Genomic DNA, 20,236 nt, shown 5'->3' on the forward strand with positions numbered 1-20,236 from the left:
GTTGTAAAGAAATGTTCCGAAGAGAGGAGACAGAAACTATCTGAACAGCAGATGTGAAAAGACCATAATATTCTTGGTGGTGTGTGCAGGCCAGTCATAGGGGGTGTGGCTTATAAACACCACTTTAATCTGCCCCTTTGGCTTTCTGTCCACTGGGAGCAAATAGTTGTATTAAAATAGATAATATGACAGGCCAAGCTGGGCCAAGGGATAGCACCCGCCAGACAGACCTATATAACAGATTGAGACATGCAGTGGTAATCCAAAAGGGTTTAAATCTCTGCTCATACACGTGATTATCAGTTTTTTTTTCTTTTTTTCTGGGTTATTCTGGGCAACAGCATGAGATGGACAAAATGATTTGCTGTCCAGTGAATCCACTCTGAGCACTGCAAGTCTCTAAACTGCACTAATGGGAAGTGAGGGTAATTCATTGGTTAATGTCCGGTTTATCACTCTCCGGTGCAATATTTAGTTTTAAACAGAGAGTCAGCAGTGAAGGATATGCAGCAGGCGATACATGAAGTGCCAGTAAATGTCTAAAGAGATTCATTTGTATTATAGCGGGGATACACGTGGTTCTTAGAGAAAACAGCCACAAAGATATCCCCCTGCACACACAATCCTCCATCTTCACTCAGATGAAAATAAGTTATATGTACATTTGTGTTCCTAACTACCAGCTGTAGCTTTGTTGTCTCATAACAGGGCAACAAAGCCACTTTGTGTCTCAAACTGAAGCAAAAAGTCCTCACAATGGACTCACGGCACAGAGATTAAATGCTTTGGTTATGCAAGAAAATGTATCCCTCTCTTGCCAATTTCCCAACAATAGCGTCATTTCAGATGAAGATCCACTGAGAGATTGGTTTTATGATGATTGGATTTGGTTTCTTTTCTCCCTTTGATAACATTCCAAAATATTTTACAAGAAACAATTCAAGGCATTACATACACACCAGACAGGATTAAATATATGCATTTAATAACATAAAGTGAAAAAAAACAACAGTAATTTATTCACAAGACAGCAAATAAACAAACAAACTTGTCAAAGCTGTATGTGTGCATCTTTTACATCCTCTTTTCTTGGCGTAATAAAGTGTTGCTTTGTGCATTGTGCATCTACACAGTTGAATTTATACACAACAAGAGTGGCATATTTGAGTGACACTAATCCCCAGAACTAGATAAATTGATATAATAAACTCAGCGCACACAAATGCCCTTGACCTAAATATTTACAAGAGAAATGGAGATCAGGTGAGCATTCTCTCTGTCGATGGTGAGAATGTTACTGAGGCACATATTTTTCTGTATTTTGTGTGGGTAAAAAAAAGTGGTTTCTTAAATATAAAAAAATCATAGCATCTTCTGATGGAACAAAGAGTCATCTAATGTAATAACATGATAGAGTACAAAAGAAAGACAGTGATCCAATTCTGACCTGACAAACCTGTATGAAATGGGAAAGGATACATTCCTATGTACAGTACATTATGGTATTCTATCAGTCCTTTTACACTGTTACATTATCATTTAAAGTAAACTGTACAGAAATACACCGCAAAGCTTCAAAATGTCCAAAATTTACCAATTAGTTGAGAATCAGAAATTATTTGGCTAGTCTATTCCATATATTTGTTGCAAGTATCAAAAGCTTTGTAGTCACATATTCACATGTTAAAGTATTCCAACCAATACTGATTTCACTGTCTTTGACATAATCCTCTGTTGGTGAGCAGCAACCCGAGGGTCAAAAGGTTCAAATGTTCAATTGGCTTGTATTGGCAAGTGAAGACATAAAGCTGAGCACATTTGTACAATACGGATGATTAATCAAGCACCGGAAATGTTTTGACAATGCAGAAATGTTTGATAAAAAACAAACTCTCTTTGTGTGATCCCAAAATCTCTGAAAATTCAAATAATTTCATAAATACATGCTACGAGGAAAAAAAATTAGACCTGTGCCAGTTAAGTGGTCATTTGCTTATTCAAAGTTGAAAGCAAATGAACAGCTACCATGGGACAGTTCTGCCTCCAATCTGTTAACATCTTACTATTCCAGGATCACAAGATATTCATTAGTCAGATAACACAGCCAAGTTGGTGCTGAGATAGAACTTTCAACTCCTAAATTAGAAGAGGATGAACACAAGCCCAACAAACTGGCTCTGATTTGCCTTCTAAATGTGCCTTTGAACACAGGTCTCTGTCCTTGAGTGTCCCAATGGGGGGAAGCCATGTACCAGAAAAACTCACAGTCAATAGTGTAATTTAACTTCTTCCTTGGCTTTAAATAAGTTTCATGGTGAACCTGCCACCATCACCACCATCCCCTCCTCCACCCATGGAAGACCGGGGAACAAAGTCAATAGTTGCTGTGTGCTTGATCTGCCCTTTGCTCTGGCTCCAGAAGAACATGAAAACAAAACAGATGGCCACCGAGCTAAGGAAAGAAAGGAAGCCCATGGTGGTTGCGATGATCAGGGTCTTTGCATCAAACGGGTATGGCTTGGACATTTGAGCTGAGGAGTTGGCAGCTTGGGGATTTGAAGGCTCTACCCAGCCTTCCTCTGAGAAGATAGGGATGGTTCGGTTACGAGGGAGGCCCTTCACGTAGAGACCAACAGTCAGGCTGTCGTTGCCGGCCGCATTGCCCGCCAGGCACTGATATGCGCCACTGTCCTGAACTTGGGCAAAACGCACTTCTAGAGTACCATTGGGCAAAACTCTGATTCTTCCTGTTGGAGAAACCACATTCTTGTGTGATGAGATCCAGGTGATAGATGGGACTGGATCCCCATCAGCTTTACAGGAGAAGAGAACTGTGGTGCCTTCCTCTACTCTTGCTTCCTGTGGCCTGCGATCCATGATACGAGCAGGGCGGCAGGTGAACAGCCTTGGGAGCTCCTTCTCTGAGAAGTCTCTGAAGTCACGCTGTCTCACCGCATCAGGAGAGGAACATGTGGGCTGATGTCCATCAAAGTTCAAGCGCAATCTGCGCCGAACCACCCAAAGAAGGCGACAATCACATGCTAGGGGATTCCCATCCAACCGCAACACCTGAAGGTTCCCCACAGAGTGGAAGACGCTCTCCTCCAAAGTAGTGAGCTGATTGGATGTCACATTAAGCATGCGAAAGTAGGCCAGTCCTCTAAAGGCCCCTGGCTCTATTCGTAGCAGGCTCCCCCCTGCTAGGTGTAACTCCTGGAGTCTCAGGAGGTCCCCTAGCAGATTACCTTGGATAACAGTGATGGGGTTGTAGGACAGGTCCAGGAAGCGAAGATAGACAAGGTGACGAAGTGCTGAGTAGGGAACAGCACTTAGGTTGCAGCTGCTGATGACAAGCGAGGTCAAATTGAGACCTATCAAGCTGTTGCTAGCCATAGTGTCCAGTGCTGGCCAGTTTGCAATCACAAGGCTGCGCAGACGGTGGAGTCTTCGGAAAGCGTTGTTGGGAAGTGTAGAAATAGTGAGACGCAGCATTCGAAGACGTGTCAGGCTCTGGAGTTGGGACAATGCCTCAGTGGGAATTGAGGTCAGATTGCTGCGATCTAAGTTGAGCTCCTGGAGATTCTGCAGACCGAAGAAAGCCCGCTGCGAGATGAACACTAAGTCATTCTCTCCAGCTTCCAGCGTTTGCAAGTTTACCATTTCTTTGAAGGTATAGTCGAGGAAGACCAGAATCTCATTTTGGCTCAAATCCAGAAAGCGTAGGCTGGAAAGGCCAGAAAACACCCCAACTGGAATGATCTTGAGTCGGTTATTCTTAATCCGAAGTGTCCTGAGATTCTGTAGGCCCTGGAAAGCCTCCACCTCAATCATGGAGATTATATTATCACTGAGGTCCAACTCTTGAAGTTGCAAGAGGCCAGAGAACTGGCGGCGCCCCACAGTCTTAATCTTATTGTGGGATAAATCCAAACGCCTGGCATCGCTGGAAAAGCCCTCTGGCACGGAGTTCAAATGTTTACCAGAGCAGATCACTTCTTTAGCCTCTGGTCGACACACACAGCGTGGAGGACAGCCTCCTGCAGATACACCCAGTCCAAACTGGAGCAGGATGCTCCAAGCCCCCCATCGGACGACTGACTCCACAAACATCTTACGCCCTGCCTGAAAAGAGAAAAATACATAAGTTCTGATATTTGCCAATAATGCAGATATGACAGTGTATAGAAAAAAAGAAGTGTTGAATCAAAACCAGATACATTTGTGTTGGATTTGATTCCTTCATTTAGTTTAAACTTGTGTCAAGACTTACCGTTTCAGTCTCGATGCACAGATTTTCATAACCAGTGGCAGTCAAGTTGGAATTAGACTTGAGTTAAGTCTTCTGTAGAGATGTGGTTCTGTCAGTAACATGCCCCTAAGAGTGGCCTAGACAGAACAGAGAGACAGAAAAACAAGTCTTAACAAAACCAAACAATTGCCTTGAATAGTGGCTTTAAGGGCAAAGTTTAATTTAACAACCAAACACAAGACAGCATCCAAAAACACTTGGCTCAGAGGCTGAATATAAATGATTGTTTGACTTCAGTTTACATCTACCCCCAACCACCACAGTGAGAGAGGACATGAAGCATCAGTCTTTCATTGTAGTGTTACATCCACTACAAGCTTTTTTTCCCCCCAAATCAATCCAGACATATGAAAACTATTACCCTTCTCTCTCTCATCAGTTTGGTGTTTAAGTCTGCGGAAAAACGGAAAACCAGGACAAACCAGATGAATTAAAAGACAGCACAAATACAACTTTCTGAATGGGCTGTCTTGCCCTATGTTTAAATGATTCATTTTCTAGCAGCTGGTTTCATGGAGAATAGTGACCAGAGAGCCAATGTGGCTCTTAAATGAAGCCAAGAAAACGTTTTTTCTCGCCTTTTGAGTTTGTCTCTGATAGTCAACATGGTGACACTACTCTGGCTCCTTTCAACGACATGTCCCGTATTCATTTTGGTGCTCCCTTGGTATGTTTTTTTTTTTGTATACTTGACACGAGGTAGAACACAACAAAAAGCGCACATTTTTGATAGTAGATTGTGTCCCGTGTAAGGCAGATGTCACAGCAGATACGACTGGCCTACATCTCCACAGACAACAAAATCCCCACTTAACTGATTATCAAAGAATACATCTAACTTTTGACTCTGGACATTTTATCCTCCAAAAGACTGGAGACGTACCATTAACAGCACTTAACGCACGTGAAAAAAGCCCACATATGATCTGCCCTATCCAACCTCATGTGCTGCGTCTCAGACACTGCAGATGAGAGTTTTATTGCCCCCTGGGTCACACATCTGGATTTAGACATGCCAACTGGAGTCAGAGCAAGCAACAGGGTTGGAGTGGTATAGATTCTCTGAATAAATTGATTTTATATACCAAATAAAAAATTACAGTTTACAACATCCAGTGGCTGCACAGAAAACTACCAGCCCAAAACATAACAGCACTTTATAGCAAACTTTCCTTTGAAAACAAGCAGATATATTATATGTACTTCCAACAGCATTTAAAGTATAGACAGGGGGTTGTTGTATGGTGAACAGATAAGATGTAAAGCCCTTTAAAATAAATTTGTGATTCTGGGTGACACAGAATAGAATATCAACTCCACAGAAACAAATCTTGAAGTTTACCTAAATTTGTATAAAATTCCAAAGGAATCCAGATATTTTATTTAATGAGATAGATTTTTCTTAAGAGATGAAGTGAGAAACAGATTTTTATAAAACTATGGCTACTCTGCTCTAATTACGGAAATGAATGGAGAGCATATTCTGAATTACTGTTAGAGTTAGAAAATGACTCATCTGAAGTGAGGACTATTGCTGGATTTCACATACAGTAGCAATCTTCCAGATATGTTTTAAAGTGAAATACTCAAATAATACAATGATTTTGAATAATGGAAATAGTAAAAAAATTAAAAGTGAAAACATAGAGCTGTGAAAATGATTCAGTTCCTGTGCAGCTCAAGTAGAAAAATGTGCTCAAAACCAAATCAAGAGAAGGATCAAAACATCATTTTTAAGCCAAGGAGTCCAAAAGAAAAGACCCACTGATGTAAAACATTGCAAAGTGAAATAATACATAATTGCATTATTCTGCCAGACTCTGGCCTGGCCAGTTAGATAAACAGGTGCTGGGAAAATATGTGATGTAAATGATGTATTTCCCCCCCAACAACCACAGCTGAGAGCTGCTACAGTCCATGCAACAAAAAAATAACTCTAATTCTTAACATTGCAACAACATCCAATGGCTGCGCAGAAAACTAAAAGCCCAAAACATAACAGCTCTTTACAGCAAACTTTCCTTTCATAACAAGCAGATATATTATATGTACTCTAAACATACACCAAAGACAATCCAAATACTTAAAAATACCTAATGCCAGACTGAGACCAACCTGCAGCAGCTGCAGTTTCTCACTCTCTACCATCAGTGTGGACTCGCCCTCGCTGCAGCCTCGCCTCTGAGTGGCAGAGTTGTCGACAGTCCCAGAGCTGCACAGTCTTTGTCTCATCCCTGCTCCTCATGCAAACAGCTCTTATACTGGTTGGCTGGCTGGAAGCGCTGACTCACAACTCAACACTTGTGCTCTTAGACTCCCAGGACTCACGTTGGACCGATATTCATCATCACAGTCCAGACACATCCGACACCAATACTGACCTTTTATTAAATGTAGGACTTTTACAGCCAGTTACAAGGTTTTAGGGCTATAACAGCTATAACAAAACAATTTGTAAAAACTCTTATTCATTTATTCCTCTTTTTAAGTGTTTTTGCAAGTTATTTCTTGAGTTAAAGGGCTGATATGAAAAGGTGGTGGTGCCATAAATAACTAAATGATTGTGTTTGTATTTGCCCCTGGGATCTTGTATGAGTCCCATGATGGTTTTGCTGCTCTTACTGCTTTTTCAACTTCTCTCATCCTTTGGTGAAAGTGATACAGAAGCGATTTAAACAAGTTGATTATCGGCATCAAAATATATCATTCAAGAACCCATATCAGTCTCCTTAGATTCCTTTCGGTGTGTTATACATGAGAGGGATTCACAACTTAAGTGATGACCCCCTCCCCAGCCAACTTGTGAGAGACAGAGACTGGCAGGTGTGCGATATCTCAGATGGGTGGGCTGTCAGTTGCTGAGCCCTTCCAGCCAATCAGGGATTGGGATCGCTCCTCCTTTGCAACTCTGCACACATCATAAAGCTATGGTCCAGTCAAAGGTCGCCACCCCCGTGTCACGGCCAGGACTGACCCCGTCCGTCAAATTAGAAAGTGAGGGAAAAAATGCATTTGTAATTTCAGCATGTATTTTTCACCCTGCATGGAGCGCAGTCACATGAGTGTCGTGTTACAGTGTTAATAATGCAAACTATTTTCTATTACGCACAGCCGCTTGTCGTTTCTATTAATGATGCAGTTTCGAATTAGAGCAGACAACAATCACTTAAAGAGCTGGCCGAACACATAGAACTGACATGGCTTCAGGAATATAACAGACCTCATGTCAAATGAGGAGTTTCCACTTTGAAATTGTTACAGGTTTTTTTTATGTAAATGAATATCGCAAAGTCTCAATTACAAAAATGTTGTGCAGTCATGCTTTCAACTCAAAAAACAGAACAAAAAGACATCACTCCTGACTTTTACTGATTTACATAAGGTCATGCATGTTTTTATTTTCTCCCATCTCGACTATTGTAATGCAATTTATGCTGACATCATCAGAGCTCCCTTCACTAACTACAACTAGTACAGAACTTACGCTGGCTGCTTTTTACATTCTGCATTGAGATCAGAAAACTATTCATTTATCACACATTTATGATAGTTTGATATGTTGTTGTGTTTTATTTTCCTTCTATAGATGCAATATTTTCATTTAACTTCTTTTTTATATATTTGATCTTTTGTTTTTAATTGCTGTTTATAATTCCCATTTTTTTCTTTCTGTGAAATACTTTGTAACATTGTTAAGAAAAGTGCTACATAAAGTTTATTATATTATTGCAAGCTAGAAATTTCAAAATGGTCAAAAATTCAACAGAATCTAGAAAAGAAAACATAGAAACAAGAGCATGAAGCACTAGCACTAACATAGGCATTTTCAATAATTAACAGTGAGATAATGTGAATGATTGGCATAATGTTTCATGACCTACTGTAACAATATTGATTGTTATTTTGTTTGTTGTGATGTCACAGTTTTTTTTCATGTCTGAGACATTTTTCTGATTGTTTCAGTGTAATTCAGTTTAATGATAATGCTGTTCTGTAAATATATAGGCTGCTGTTACATTGTCTGTTATATTGGTTTTGTGAAATGCTTTTATTCAGTTTTCAGCCTTGTTTTATGAAATTACACGATTACGACAACGTCTTAGCTTTTAGCTATAATCAAACTATTTCCTGCCTTTTCTACATCATCATTTCTTAGAAGTCTATTGATCTTTTCTGTTTAATTCAGTTGAATAATAACGTTGTTTGGTTACTGAGGGAAGTCTCACCATCTGGTTGTTTCTTGGATTTGCTTACTAAGTCAAAGTCTGGCCAGATTCTCCAGAGCCCGATTGACCACGCTGAAGCTGCCATTTGACGTCCCTGCAAAAACCTTTTTGCATAACTCAAAATCAAAAGCCAAGCTGGTGCCAGCTCTTACCTAATAAAACCCTCACAATGTCAAAATGCAAACAATATCAAAGCCAATCGGATGTAACCTCTCTTCAGACAATCCTTTGGCAGAGTTGCAGCAGTTTTGGATGAACTCCCACTGTCGCTTAATTCTTTGAAATAATTAGACTGTTCTTTCTGTGCTCAGTTTTGCCGTCTTTGCTCTGTCATCAGACAAACCTCATCATGTCTCTCAGCTTGGGTCCCTTATCTCCTTACATCGATCTGTGGACAGTTTCCACCCCATGTTAAAACTAGTACTTTCTCTGGTGACTGAACACACCTGCAGATTTAGTCTTTACTTTGCTCTGTGCAGTTGCTTTATGTTTCTCTGATGATTGTGTTTATGAAACGATCATGTTCATCAAACGACAAGTGAAAACAAATGTGTCTTGTTCGTTTGCTGATTACGATAAAACCGCTTTATTGTTCATCTCATTCACCAAACTGCCAACGTGAGCCTTTCTGCTCAGGATCATATCCAACAAAGTGATACAGTGAACAGTGACTCATATCATTATCTCTCTGTGACACAGCCAGAAGCAAAGAGAAGGCAATGATTCTCAATTAGCTTTAACGCTTCTTCTCACCTGCATCACAGCTTCATTAGCTTTGACAAGGAGCGCACTCTCTCTCTCTCTCTCTCTCTCTCTCTCTCTCTGAGCTCAGCTCTTTTAAGTTCCACCTAATCTGCCATTCCTCACCACTCAGTCTGTTACTCAGGGACCTGCAGCAAAATGTTAAAAATAAATAAATAAATAAATAAGCAACTGTGACAGACAGCGCGTAATTAGTGAGATGACGACTTCAGGTGAAAAAACTTCCTCTGCAACAGGTGCATGAAACAGGAACACAACCTCACATGGGCCGCAGGGTGACAGTCGTTTTTTTTTTTTTTTTTTTCCTTCTGGAGTTTAGATGCCCTGAGCATGAATCCCTGTGCGAAGCAGCCCATCTGACAGAGAATGCACAGTCGGAGCCTGGCTGGGTTTTCTGACACTTGTCAAAGAGCTATTTTTAGCTTGTCACACTGAGAAAGACAAGAGCCTGGCTCAAATCCCCAATTAAAGCGGCTGGAACAGAACAACAGTGCAGGGATCACAGAGCCTGAGCTTGTATCTTTGCACGTTTGTGTGTTTTCTGAGCATGTGTGTTCCAGTTTTTGAAAGTGTGTTTGAATGTGTGCTGGTGGTGAAGTTGGTGTGTGTGTTTTTCAATTTTTTTTTTTTATGGGCTTCTGGCACCTGCTGCAGTGTGACGGCCCCTGAGACCTCCTGCATGCAAGCAGCAAATATTAAAAGGTTTGCTGGCAGAACAGCTGTCGGCTGCATAGCTGAAAAACAAAGTCCCCCGGTTATTCCCCTTTGGGTTTGTCGGGAAAGGACTTGTAAACAAGTTCATGTCAGGAGCTGAATCTATGTTGAATAAACAAAATGTAAAACTTTTCCCACTACAAGACGACTCAGTGATGGAAACAAAAGTAGAAACGGAGAGTAGATTAATATTGAAACATTATGGTGGACGATGACAACCCAGGCTAAAATCCAAACTCCTGACAGAACCACCCATGAAAGAAAGGCAGAGCAAAGTGATGAAGTTGCATCATTGGTTGTCAAATTTCAAAATGCTTTGACACAAACATGCAGTGTTGCCAACTTAGCAGCTTTATTGCTATCTTAAGCGACTTTTCAGACACTTTAGCAACTTTTTTTCAAATAAGCATCCAACGACAAATCTTATGACTTCTCACAAAAACCTTAGTGACTTTCCACTGAGGACATTTGCCAGAATTGCTCCATGAGTACAAGTTTGTGCTTTCCCTCTGCAGGCGCACCTCTCCATACTGACTACACAGCAGCTGACGTGAATGAGGTTCCAACTTTCTCTCTGAGTGATCATTTTCTATGTGAATATAGCTGAAAGTTTCAGTCACTATTTCACACAGTACTTCTTCTGTTGCCTGACAACAGAAACAGAAAAACATGTAAATGAGAAAAGCTTTATTGGGAATCAGCTGTATTAAAATACCAGATATGTGAGCACAGAGAGGAGAAGAGAGCTGATACTAGGCTTAATGCAATATCCATTCAGTAACTAGTAACTAGCTATTACTGATATAGTTAGTTACTTGGGCGATATCCAAAATGTAATATCTTGATACAGTACAGCCCCAATATCACGTTATACAATATTATCAAATGTCAGCCCAAGCTTTTGTGGTATACCAAGTTCATATTGGCCAAGATAGTCATATGTTACATTTTCAAATTGCCACATGCCTACTTACTTTATTGGCACAATCTAGTGAATGAAATAATGCTGGACCAGTGAAATTTACCCTCTGTTGTTGTCACATAATCAAGTTTGCAATCTTCACAAAATTCATGTTTACATTACATAATCTTTGCGCTCATTGCAGAATATTTTACGGACTGTGTGGAGGTCAAGAAAGCCATTTCTAATTTAATCATTTTTTAAATGAGGCTGAAAGTAAAATGCAGACTTATGAATACTAATGTCAGGGTGTGCTTGCCTGGTTGCATATTTGAAATTGGCATGGGGAGCAGAGATAAAGAAAAGAGTATGTCAGTGTGGCTGCAAGCTTATGCCTGTGACAAATGGGATTATATTAATTGTTTGCCTCTGTGCCTACACACTGAAACAGATTTATTTCTTCTGAATGTTATAGATGTTGCTTATTTTGAAATGATGAAGTTTTTACTCAGGAACAAACAGCCTGATGATGAGATCAGTGTCCACACTCAGAAGTGACCTGAAAACATTTCAGTTTTCTCTGGTTTATGATTAGTTCCAGTGTATGTTGGTGTAGTCTATATGGTTTGTGTGTGGGGGCTAAAGATGCAAGGTTTCTTCATTTATATTGGAGATTGAGTGGTTTTTCTCTTTTCTTTTGTTGCCATCACCTGTTGCGGTGCATACTTTAGTGTCGCCTGCATTGCGTTTACCTGTATTTAAGTATATGAATATAACTGTGTTGTTTTTTGTTTTTGTTTTGTTTTGTTTTTTATCAAAAAGTGTGTCTCTTTGTGTTTTCTTTAATTTGCTGCTCTTTCCTTGTCATACAGTTCGGCAAGTCAGATGCACTGAAAGGAAATGTGAATTAAAATGTTGACAAAATGAAAAAAGAGGGCAAACGTTTTTAATGTGAAAAAGCGAACAGGACAGACTGACAGACAGACGCATTAAAGATGGGTGCGTTTGAGTAGTTTTACCCATGTAATGTGTGCTGGAAGTGGGTCACAGCGACAGATCCACTCACATCGGTCTTGTTCCAGACTGCGTGCTGGGTAAAGCACACTGCTGTAATTCCTCACTGACGAGGAGAGAGTTAAGACTCTGAGCGACGTCACACAAAGTGCTCCGTCTGCAATATTAATAATAGCACAAATAAATGAGGGAAGGGAATTAGTCTCAGTGCAGCGCCTATGTGATGTGACAAATTAGGTCGTCTCAGTTAACAGAAGTGATGCATTCAGATCCATCAACGTACATCAGAGGGATGATGGGAGGTCACGCATTAAAGGGGCCCTGACTGACGGGAGACAGAGGCTTCGTGACCTGGAACAGGTCAAGCACTGATGAGACTAATTCAGGGTAACATACACACTGACTGTAGACTTCGACCACAATCAACTTCTCAGTCTGGGACATACTGTTGGTGTTTCACTACACAAAACACATGTCCTCATGTTTGGCTACACATGGCCACTCTTTGACAAAGCAAGCAAAAGTAAGCAAGTATTAACGATTAAAGTATGAAGAGTAAAGATACTGAAGAGGAAGGCTGGAGTTCATCTTTTTGATCATTGAAAGACACAAAGGAGAACACAATGAGGTTAAAAAAAAGGAGATTAACAGAATGAGAGAAATAAAAAAGAAATGGGGAGAGCAAGAGGGAAAATGAGGGAAAGAATATATGAAAAAGGAAAAAAAAAGGAGGGAAAGAAAGCCATACTGAGCAATACAAGGTGGAAAGCACTAAGGAGACAGTAGAGGAAACAAGGAGAAAATAGAGAAAGAAAGAAAAAAGAGTGAAAGAAAGCTGTGAGATAAAAGATGGAACAAGAGCATTAAAAGGGGCTATTTGTAAGTTTTGCTATTGCTATACAGCTAACGTTAGTGACAAGTCAGGCTGACTGGGTCCGAGCTAGCTGGTTAGCATGCTAACTTCAGTTAAAGAAAACAAGTTCGCAAGCAAGAGGGTTGCTTTCCACCAAAGGAAACAGCTCCTGGCAATTAAAGGAATGAAGTTTGAAGCTGAACGTGCGTAGCAATAGCAAAACTTACAAATCGCTTATTTAAGGGGAAAAAATGGGAGGAAAAAAATGAGTAAAAAGATGTAATGTATGAAAGTATCGAAAAATGGTGCTACTCCAGCACCTTTGTCTAACAACCTCTGTGAAAAAATTCCCACGTGTCTCCAAATGGACTTTTTCTGACAAAAAGTAAAAGTTATGGTAAAGAAATTTATACTGAGACTTTTCTAAAAACAGGTTTTCAGCAGGAGGGAATCTCTTGAGGACAAAGAAGAAAGAAATTACGATTATAATTTATTTTACTGTTTACACAGAAAAGCAATCAACTCCATATTCTCCTCTCTGTAGTGTGGAGGTGGAGCTTTTCTTCTTTGGCACACTTAGAAGGCCTACATACTAATCTGACTGGGCTGCTCCACCATCCCACCCGGTTCCAAGCTGAGCCTGAGCCAGCCAGAGTGGTGCAAAGGCAAAAAAGGGGGGCAGACAAATTGTTTGAAGAGCCTATGCTGTCAACCTTGTCTCCATGAAATTCACTTTCTATTCAATCAACTCTTGGGAGCTTTGGATCGAGGATTTCCTGGCTGCATCACACAACCTCATTTATTCTCCAAAACCTCTGTGTCTTTTGTGTGGCTTTGTAGTCTTGATGCAATGAATTGTACAAATGAGGAAAAAGGTGCACTTCAGTACAGTCTGTCCTCCTGTGTTGTATGGTTGTAGCCTATATAGAAAGAGTGATAGAGGCAGTTGTGTGAATAACGACAAAAAAGGAGCTTGTTATAGAAGTTCAAACACTGCTTATCTCTGCATACCAGGCCTGTCACTCCATGAAGTGGGTGTAATTGTCAGTTTGACTGTCACCTGACTCTGCTCCTGCCTGCCACACCTGTCCAACTAAATGAGGGACATTTAGCCCCAGTGTGAACACTTTCCCACTATTTACCTGCTCCTCTGTGTTGCATCTTTGCTCTAACTTTCACTTATTCCCGCCTCTTGCCTGATACCTGCTTGTTTTTTAACTCTTGCCAGGCTGTGACCTGTCAGATTTGTTTGTCTGTGATTTGCCAAACTGTATGCCTGTTCATTGACCTTTCATTCTTGTAGAGTATGGTAATTCTGCCAGTTCTGCCCGCATTTGGATCCTCTTCCTTTTTGCTTTTGTCCATGAACCTTGACACTGATCATATGATTCTATGAACATCATGTACAGTTTGCCAGATGATGCCTTCCGTTATTGAATCTACTGCAATAATTAAAACACGATTCTGCAAAAATTAGGTAGTAAAAAGGCAAAAATAATAACACATAATACGAATCTTGGAAAAGGAACACACTGAACGAGAGAAGACATGCTACATGAAAGCAACCCTCTGATACAAAATATGCCTTTTTTCATGGCCAAACAACACAGTACTGCAGCTGACACAAGCCTCAGGCCAGAGGCTCCAGCTCTTCATTCATGTCCTGACAACAGTTAACATCTGATCTTTACAAAAGGACTTCAAATGGCCATGTGGCCTGAATCATGCTTGTGTGCATGGTGGGTTCTGATGTGCAGTCCCTGCAAAAGCAGGTCAAGATGATACTCTGAACACAGAAAAAGCCTCATGTGAAAACTGATTTATCCTTTGCAAAGACTCGAGAAGTGCTGAACCTAACTGTGATGTTAATCTCGTGGCTGTTAGGACTGAAACGTGGTGGGTGGATGTGCGGATGAATTGTTCCAGGCGCAGATACACCTTCTCTCAGACAGCTCCAAACATCTTTGGCTAAGCCTGGTATTAAGGAGCTGCAGTTGGAAGGACATCAACGCTGCAGTGAAACACTCTGTCACCCAATTTTCTCAATTCCTCTAATGGGACAATGAGTATGCAAAGCAACACATTCTGGGGTATTTTTATTGAATTATTTACAAGCTGAAGTCACTCTTGGATATTCTTGCCAATCTAGAACATATTCAAACATGAAGAAGTATTTAAAATGTATGTTCACAGCTCTTAACATGGTGGCAAAACTCTTGTCTTCAAACATTTTTACAAAAGTGTACTTGAAGAAATCCTTGAAAAAAATAGACAAAAAGATTTCATGTTAAGTTTCCTAGACCAGGCTGATGTACCTATGTTCACAGAGACAGTTGCATGGATATTTCTATTATATTTTTGATACACTGGTGGTAAACTTTGAACATTGTATGAAAGGCTATGATCATCTCAAGGTATGACTCACTTGAGAATTAATATTTGCCGTGTTGGGGAGTGGCAAACTACATGAAATTAAAAAGTCCCATATTGTATTTTTTGTTTTGTTTTTTTTTATTTTTGTATGAGCACTTGTATGAACATGATTGGATGTTAGTGGCCACACAGCTGTGAATGAGCCAATGATTTTGAAGCATGCTGCAAACAGCTGATGCCAATTTGGTTTCTCTGAGCATTTACCTGAAATCTGCTATAGCCAGCCAATCAGAAGAGAGGCTCAGAGCCTTCGTTTTAAAACAAAAACTTTTTCCAATAAAAATGATCTCCATCCAGACGACCATTTTAGCTCCATATCAGAGATGATTTCCATCCATACTAACACACCTGAAAACACACACATGACCATTCACATGCACTGGGCATGCATATGGTGTGAACAGGAAGCAGATTTTACTGCTACTGCGAACGAGGAACAGCAAAAAGAACTGTAGTGTTAAAATACAGAAGTTAACTTCCAAAAAAGTAAATAAATTTTGTCATATTGCAACTACAATGCAACTATAAAATAAAGTGTGAAAGTGAAATATTGATCTCTGGTTGTTGGACATTTACATAACCTTTTGGATCTCAAACCATGACCTTTCCTGTAATACTCCAAATCACTTTACCTAACTGAACCCAAAAACCTGCCACAGAAGTACAGCTACATCTTGTTACTGTGCCTAAAAGCACTCTAAGGTTTGCTTACTGTTAATGTTTTATAACTTATAAGCAAGGCTGGGAGGACATTTTGAGATTCAACATTTCAAAAGGTCTGGAAAGCAGGACATCATACAAGCATCTGCCTGGATCAATGTACTGACAAACCCCCACATTAGAATAAGCCAAAAATAGACAATTGATGATACACTTTAAAGCGCGGCTGCTCATGTCTACCACTGAGGCCGTGCAGGCAAAGCAAAGATACCAGTTAAAGATTTGTCACATACTTCTTTGCCTGAGGCTGAAATCAATTGAGGTCTGGAGCGGCTGCCCAATATAACAGTCCAGCTAAATCATTCCCTAACAAGGAGACTGACATACTTCCTGTGCATAAAATGCCCTCTGATTAAATTGCCCATTTGGCAGAATCCCAAGCGTCAAATCCTTGGTTCTCCCTTGATGGTTATCTGCTCCTCCAGAGCCACATTATAACCGATGTGATGTGTGTCCTCATTATGACGGGGAGAGAGGACGGAGAGTTGGCTGCTGGTCTGAGTTCACCTCTGTGCCCTCACTGAAAATGCTGATTGCGACGCTCTTGTCAGACTGCAGGTAAGATGATAATCAAATCTAATGTGAGGAGCCAAGTTTGGAAACAACAAAGTCTCTGGGTGACAAACAGGGGTTTGACCAGATCGACGCATCTTGATTTTAAGAAACACACGCACACACACACAGACACACAGACACAGCCTCACACTGTCCCAGGGGGAAAACGAGGCTGCAGTCACTGCCGTCTGTAATCCTGCTGCAACGCAGTTAAAACAGTCTGCTGTGGCCCTTTTTAGGTTTATGGAACAAACTATCCTGAGGATTACGGTTCACATGGACAGACAGTTACTCCACAACAACAACAACAAAACAACAAATAAACAGAATCAACAAAGCAACTAGGCTGAAGAGTAAAGTACGGGCACATTTTTTTAGATTTCTAGAAAAGATTATTTCAAAAAATTTCATAAAAACACCGGCCGTAGAACTATTAATATAGGTCAGTGTTTGAAGGTACCATTATCCAAACCCAATAATTGCAGATAAACAGAAGCCTCTGGGTTTACTTCAAGGATGTGTTGGAAAAACAGACCACTTAGTGCGTTTTGTCTGCAGTTGACCAGTCAAGAGCTGAACCATGAGCACCTGGTAATTCTCACTGTTACACAGTACAAGTTACTATTGTTGCAACAGTCACAGTGTTAGTCATAAGTAAATTTGTCATTGCAGAGACTTGAATTGGACTATCAGCAAATCTGAAAATAAGAACAAGTCCCAGTATATAAACAACCAAATACTACGTCTTGACGATATAGTGCACAATTGACGACAAAACTACAGTAGATAAATAAATAAAAATATCAAAATCTGCCAACAACCAATAAACTGGAAACTTTATTACACCAGATATATCTCTGCTGGCAACAACTAGGGGCTTCACTTTCCTCTGACTTTCCGTTTTCATCCATTAATACCACCATTAAATCTGATGTGGCTGCGCCCTGAGGGAAACTGTCAGTGTGAAGGAATCATATAATCATTTTAGGGTGATAATATCTTTTAAGAATTTAAGTAAAAAGTTGGGGGGAAAAAAAGGCACAAATACAACGCAGATCACAGAGTTAAAGCAACACCAAAAGGAACATTTGAGGATCAATAATAGTAAATGGAAGTAAAAAAAACCAGCTAAAGTCAACACTGACTCATTATATATAGAGATCAATGAACACTTATAGGAGTGTAAGAAATTGAGAGAAACGAATTCTAAATGCAATTTATGCTATAAATGAAGATAATGCAGCCTGCTTTAAGTAGTTCAAGAAAAAATGTATCATATCTTGATTTACAGAGTAAACTCACCAGCTGAAGCTTTCAGTGAAGGGAGCAAAGCGTCCGCATCTTCCACACTCGTCTGTCTCCAGCAGAAAAACGTGCTCATCTCCGTTCAGGACACTTTCCCTCTTCCTCTTCTTCCTCCTCTTCCTCTTCTGTCTACATTCAACCAGACTTTTCCAACATCTGTCACATCGGAGTCGCGCAACTTACTTCGCCCTCCTTCTTCATTAATTCCCTCTTTTTTTCCGACTGCCGAACACCCAGGGGGAGTTTTGGGATAATTGCGCTGCTAAATTAATTTAGGTCGGCTGTGTCTGTGGGTCTTGTTGTGCGTGGTGTGGCGACGCTGTGGAGAAGCTGCTGCGCTCTGACCGCGCTGGTGCTGATGCTGCGCATCTCCGTCCCTCTCCGCTCAGCTACAACTCAAGTCCCACAGATTTTAAGGCTGGATCGGCGCCATGTGTCGGGATCGTATGATGCCTCAAATCCCCATGTAACGAGTAGTGTAACGTAGAATGGATCTATCACTGTCACCACAAACACGACACGAGTTTCTGCTTCTGTAACCAGTGCACCAAGTCCATCATAAATATTTCAGAAATGATAACACCCATCATTCTGTTCATTTCGCTTATAATTCACATCAACAAATTTTCACCTCTTGAATGCCAGCAAGAGAACGGGTGTGCTTATGGGTCTGGTTTTCAAGGTAAATAAAGTGTGTAAGGACAGAAAACTTTCAGAGAGTAATAACTGAAGTCTTGACCATCATTAGCACGATGAGAAAGACACATTTAATGAGCATCTTTAAACGAGAATTCTTTGAATTTGCTGCACTGTATCCAAGCATGTGAAAGTGCATATTTTCATCTGCACTGCTATGTGCTGGGTGTAATGGTTTGAATATAAAATAGGCTGTATGGCTCATAAAATGTTATGCAAGTTTGACAGTACTGGCAGCAGTCTGACCAGCCTCTGACTCTAACCTTTACATATTAATGAAGGTGGAACAACCCAGAGAAGAGGTGACATTCCTGAAATTTTTTCTTATTTCTGGCAACCTTGAAAGAATGCTGCATTACAGTTTTGGTTCCAAGTCTGTTTGTTCCCATAATATCATCTATCTGTGGAGAGACTGTACAAGAGTGTGTCTGTATGCACTCCCTCCAGTCAACCCCTCCCTATGCACTCATCAGCTTGCTTATTGTGCCACTTTCCATAGCATTTCATATGTAGTTCCTGCACTCTTTGTTCTGGAGCTTGTGTCTAAACAAAAGAAACCAAGTAATATATTTGTCTCCATATGTGGTTGACATCTGCATCCTGCTTTTGTGTACTTACATGTCCCAGATGTCTCCCAGTTTGAATTCCTTCGTGGTTATGCAAAAGAAAGAGTCATTATGCACCTGTAGGGTGCATAGGAGAAAAAGCAATATTACAAAACTAAAGAAAAATCATCCACTGCACATTGTTAATACTTCCAGCATTTGAAATACCTGATGAAGGTCACTTGACCTTTAGTTCTTGTTACTTCATGGTTATGTAAAAACTTTCTCAGAACAAATACTAAGGATTCCTGAGGGATTATTTTAAAAATGTGGTGGAGAACGGTGGTTTGCAATGTTTGAAGTACAACCTCAGAACCAAGGATCTTTAATCTCACAGGAACATTGTAGACACAATACGAAACAACTCTGAAGAGCTGCAGAAGAAATGTTACTGTAACCATATGGATGTATGAACTACGTCTAAAATATGCTTAATAGTGCCCCAAATGTTAGACAGCAGGGAGGCAGTTTTAGGATTTGGGGCACTCCCAATTCAGTCACTTAATCCTTAAAAATTGCATAGCTATTAATTTGATACTTTATTTAAATAAGTAAGTTTTGCTAATGCTACATAGCTAGCATTAGCATCAACATCTGTTTACTTACCAGTCTAGAAGAAACATTGTGTGTCAGCATCAAACTTCATTCCTCTACTTGCAAAGAGCTGTCTCCAGCAGTGAAAGGCAATGCCATCAAGTCTTTTCTTCTATTGAAATTAGCATGCTAACCAGCTAGCTCCAGCCTGTCTAGTTACTTTCTGATAACTACTAAACTGTCACCGCCAGTCTGCCCTGAAGACGTAGCACTGTTCAGAGGGTGCATTATAACCTCTTGATTTGTAAACACAACCAGGGCTGAAGCTCTTTTCAAGCAACAATCACCACCACTGGCAAGAAACCACTTTTGGCAGCAGAGTAAACTTACAAATGGCCTCTTTAATCAGGATTTGAAAGTAGAACTCTTCATTAATGGATCATTTTGTTTCATATATACAACTTGGTCTTATTTTTGCAGTTCTGGTCACCAATCCTTCTTTAATAATACTATACTCACAAAATTAATCAGGGAATGTTTGTGGCCCGGTTTATTGTCTGACAGCTCGTGTTTCTTTCCTTGTTTCACTTATTTTTAGTGCTGTCACTG

At 40.3% G+C, this 20,236-nt stretch overlaps 1 protein-coding gene across 2 annotated transcripts; it reads right to left on the minus strand.

Annotated features, from left to right (window-relative positions):
- Nucleotides 1–962: 962 nt before the first annotated feature.
- lingo4b (leucine rich repeat and Ig domain containing 4b) lies at nucleotides 963–19,935 on the minus strand. 2 transcript variants are annotated; one of them, XM_071469115.1, is made up of 4 exons: nucleotides 19,700–19,935; nucleotides 19,107–19,171; nucleotides 4,271–4,386; nucleotides 963–4,122 (listed from the first exon to the last, which is right to left on the minus strand). In XM_071469115.1, exon 4 carries the CDS (start codon nucleotides 4,108–4,110, stop codon nucleotides 2,299–2,301), a length of 1,812 nt encoding a protein of 603 aa, XP_071325216.1. In that variant the 5' UTR covers nucleotides 4,111–4,122; nucleotides 4,271–4,386; nucleotides 19,107–19,171; nucleotides 19,700–19,935; the 3' UTR covers nucleotides 963–2,298. The 2 variants fall into 2 exon arrangements, with proteins under 2 accessions (XP_071325216.1, XP_071325214.1); XM_071469113.1 differs by lacking the exons at nucleotides 19,107–19,171; nucleotides 19,700–19,935 and adding an exon at nucleotides 17,790–18,315.
- Nucleotides 19,936–20,236: the final 301 nt, after the last annotated feature.

Source organism: Trachinotus anak, unplaced genomic scaffold, assembly GCF_046630095.1.
Source record: "Trachinotus anak isolate AG129_WGS33_773 ecotype Australia unplaced genomic scaffold, CSIRO_AGI_Tana_v1 ptg000032l, whole genome shotgun sequence".
Classification (NCBI taxonomy): Eukaryota; Metazoa; Chordata; class Actinopteri; order Carangiformes; family Carangidae; genus Trachinotus; species Trachinotus anak.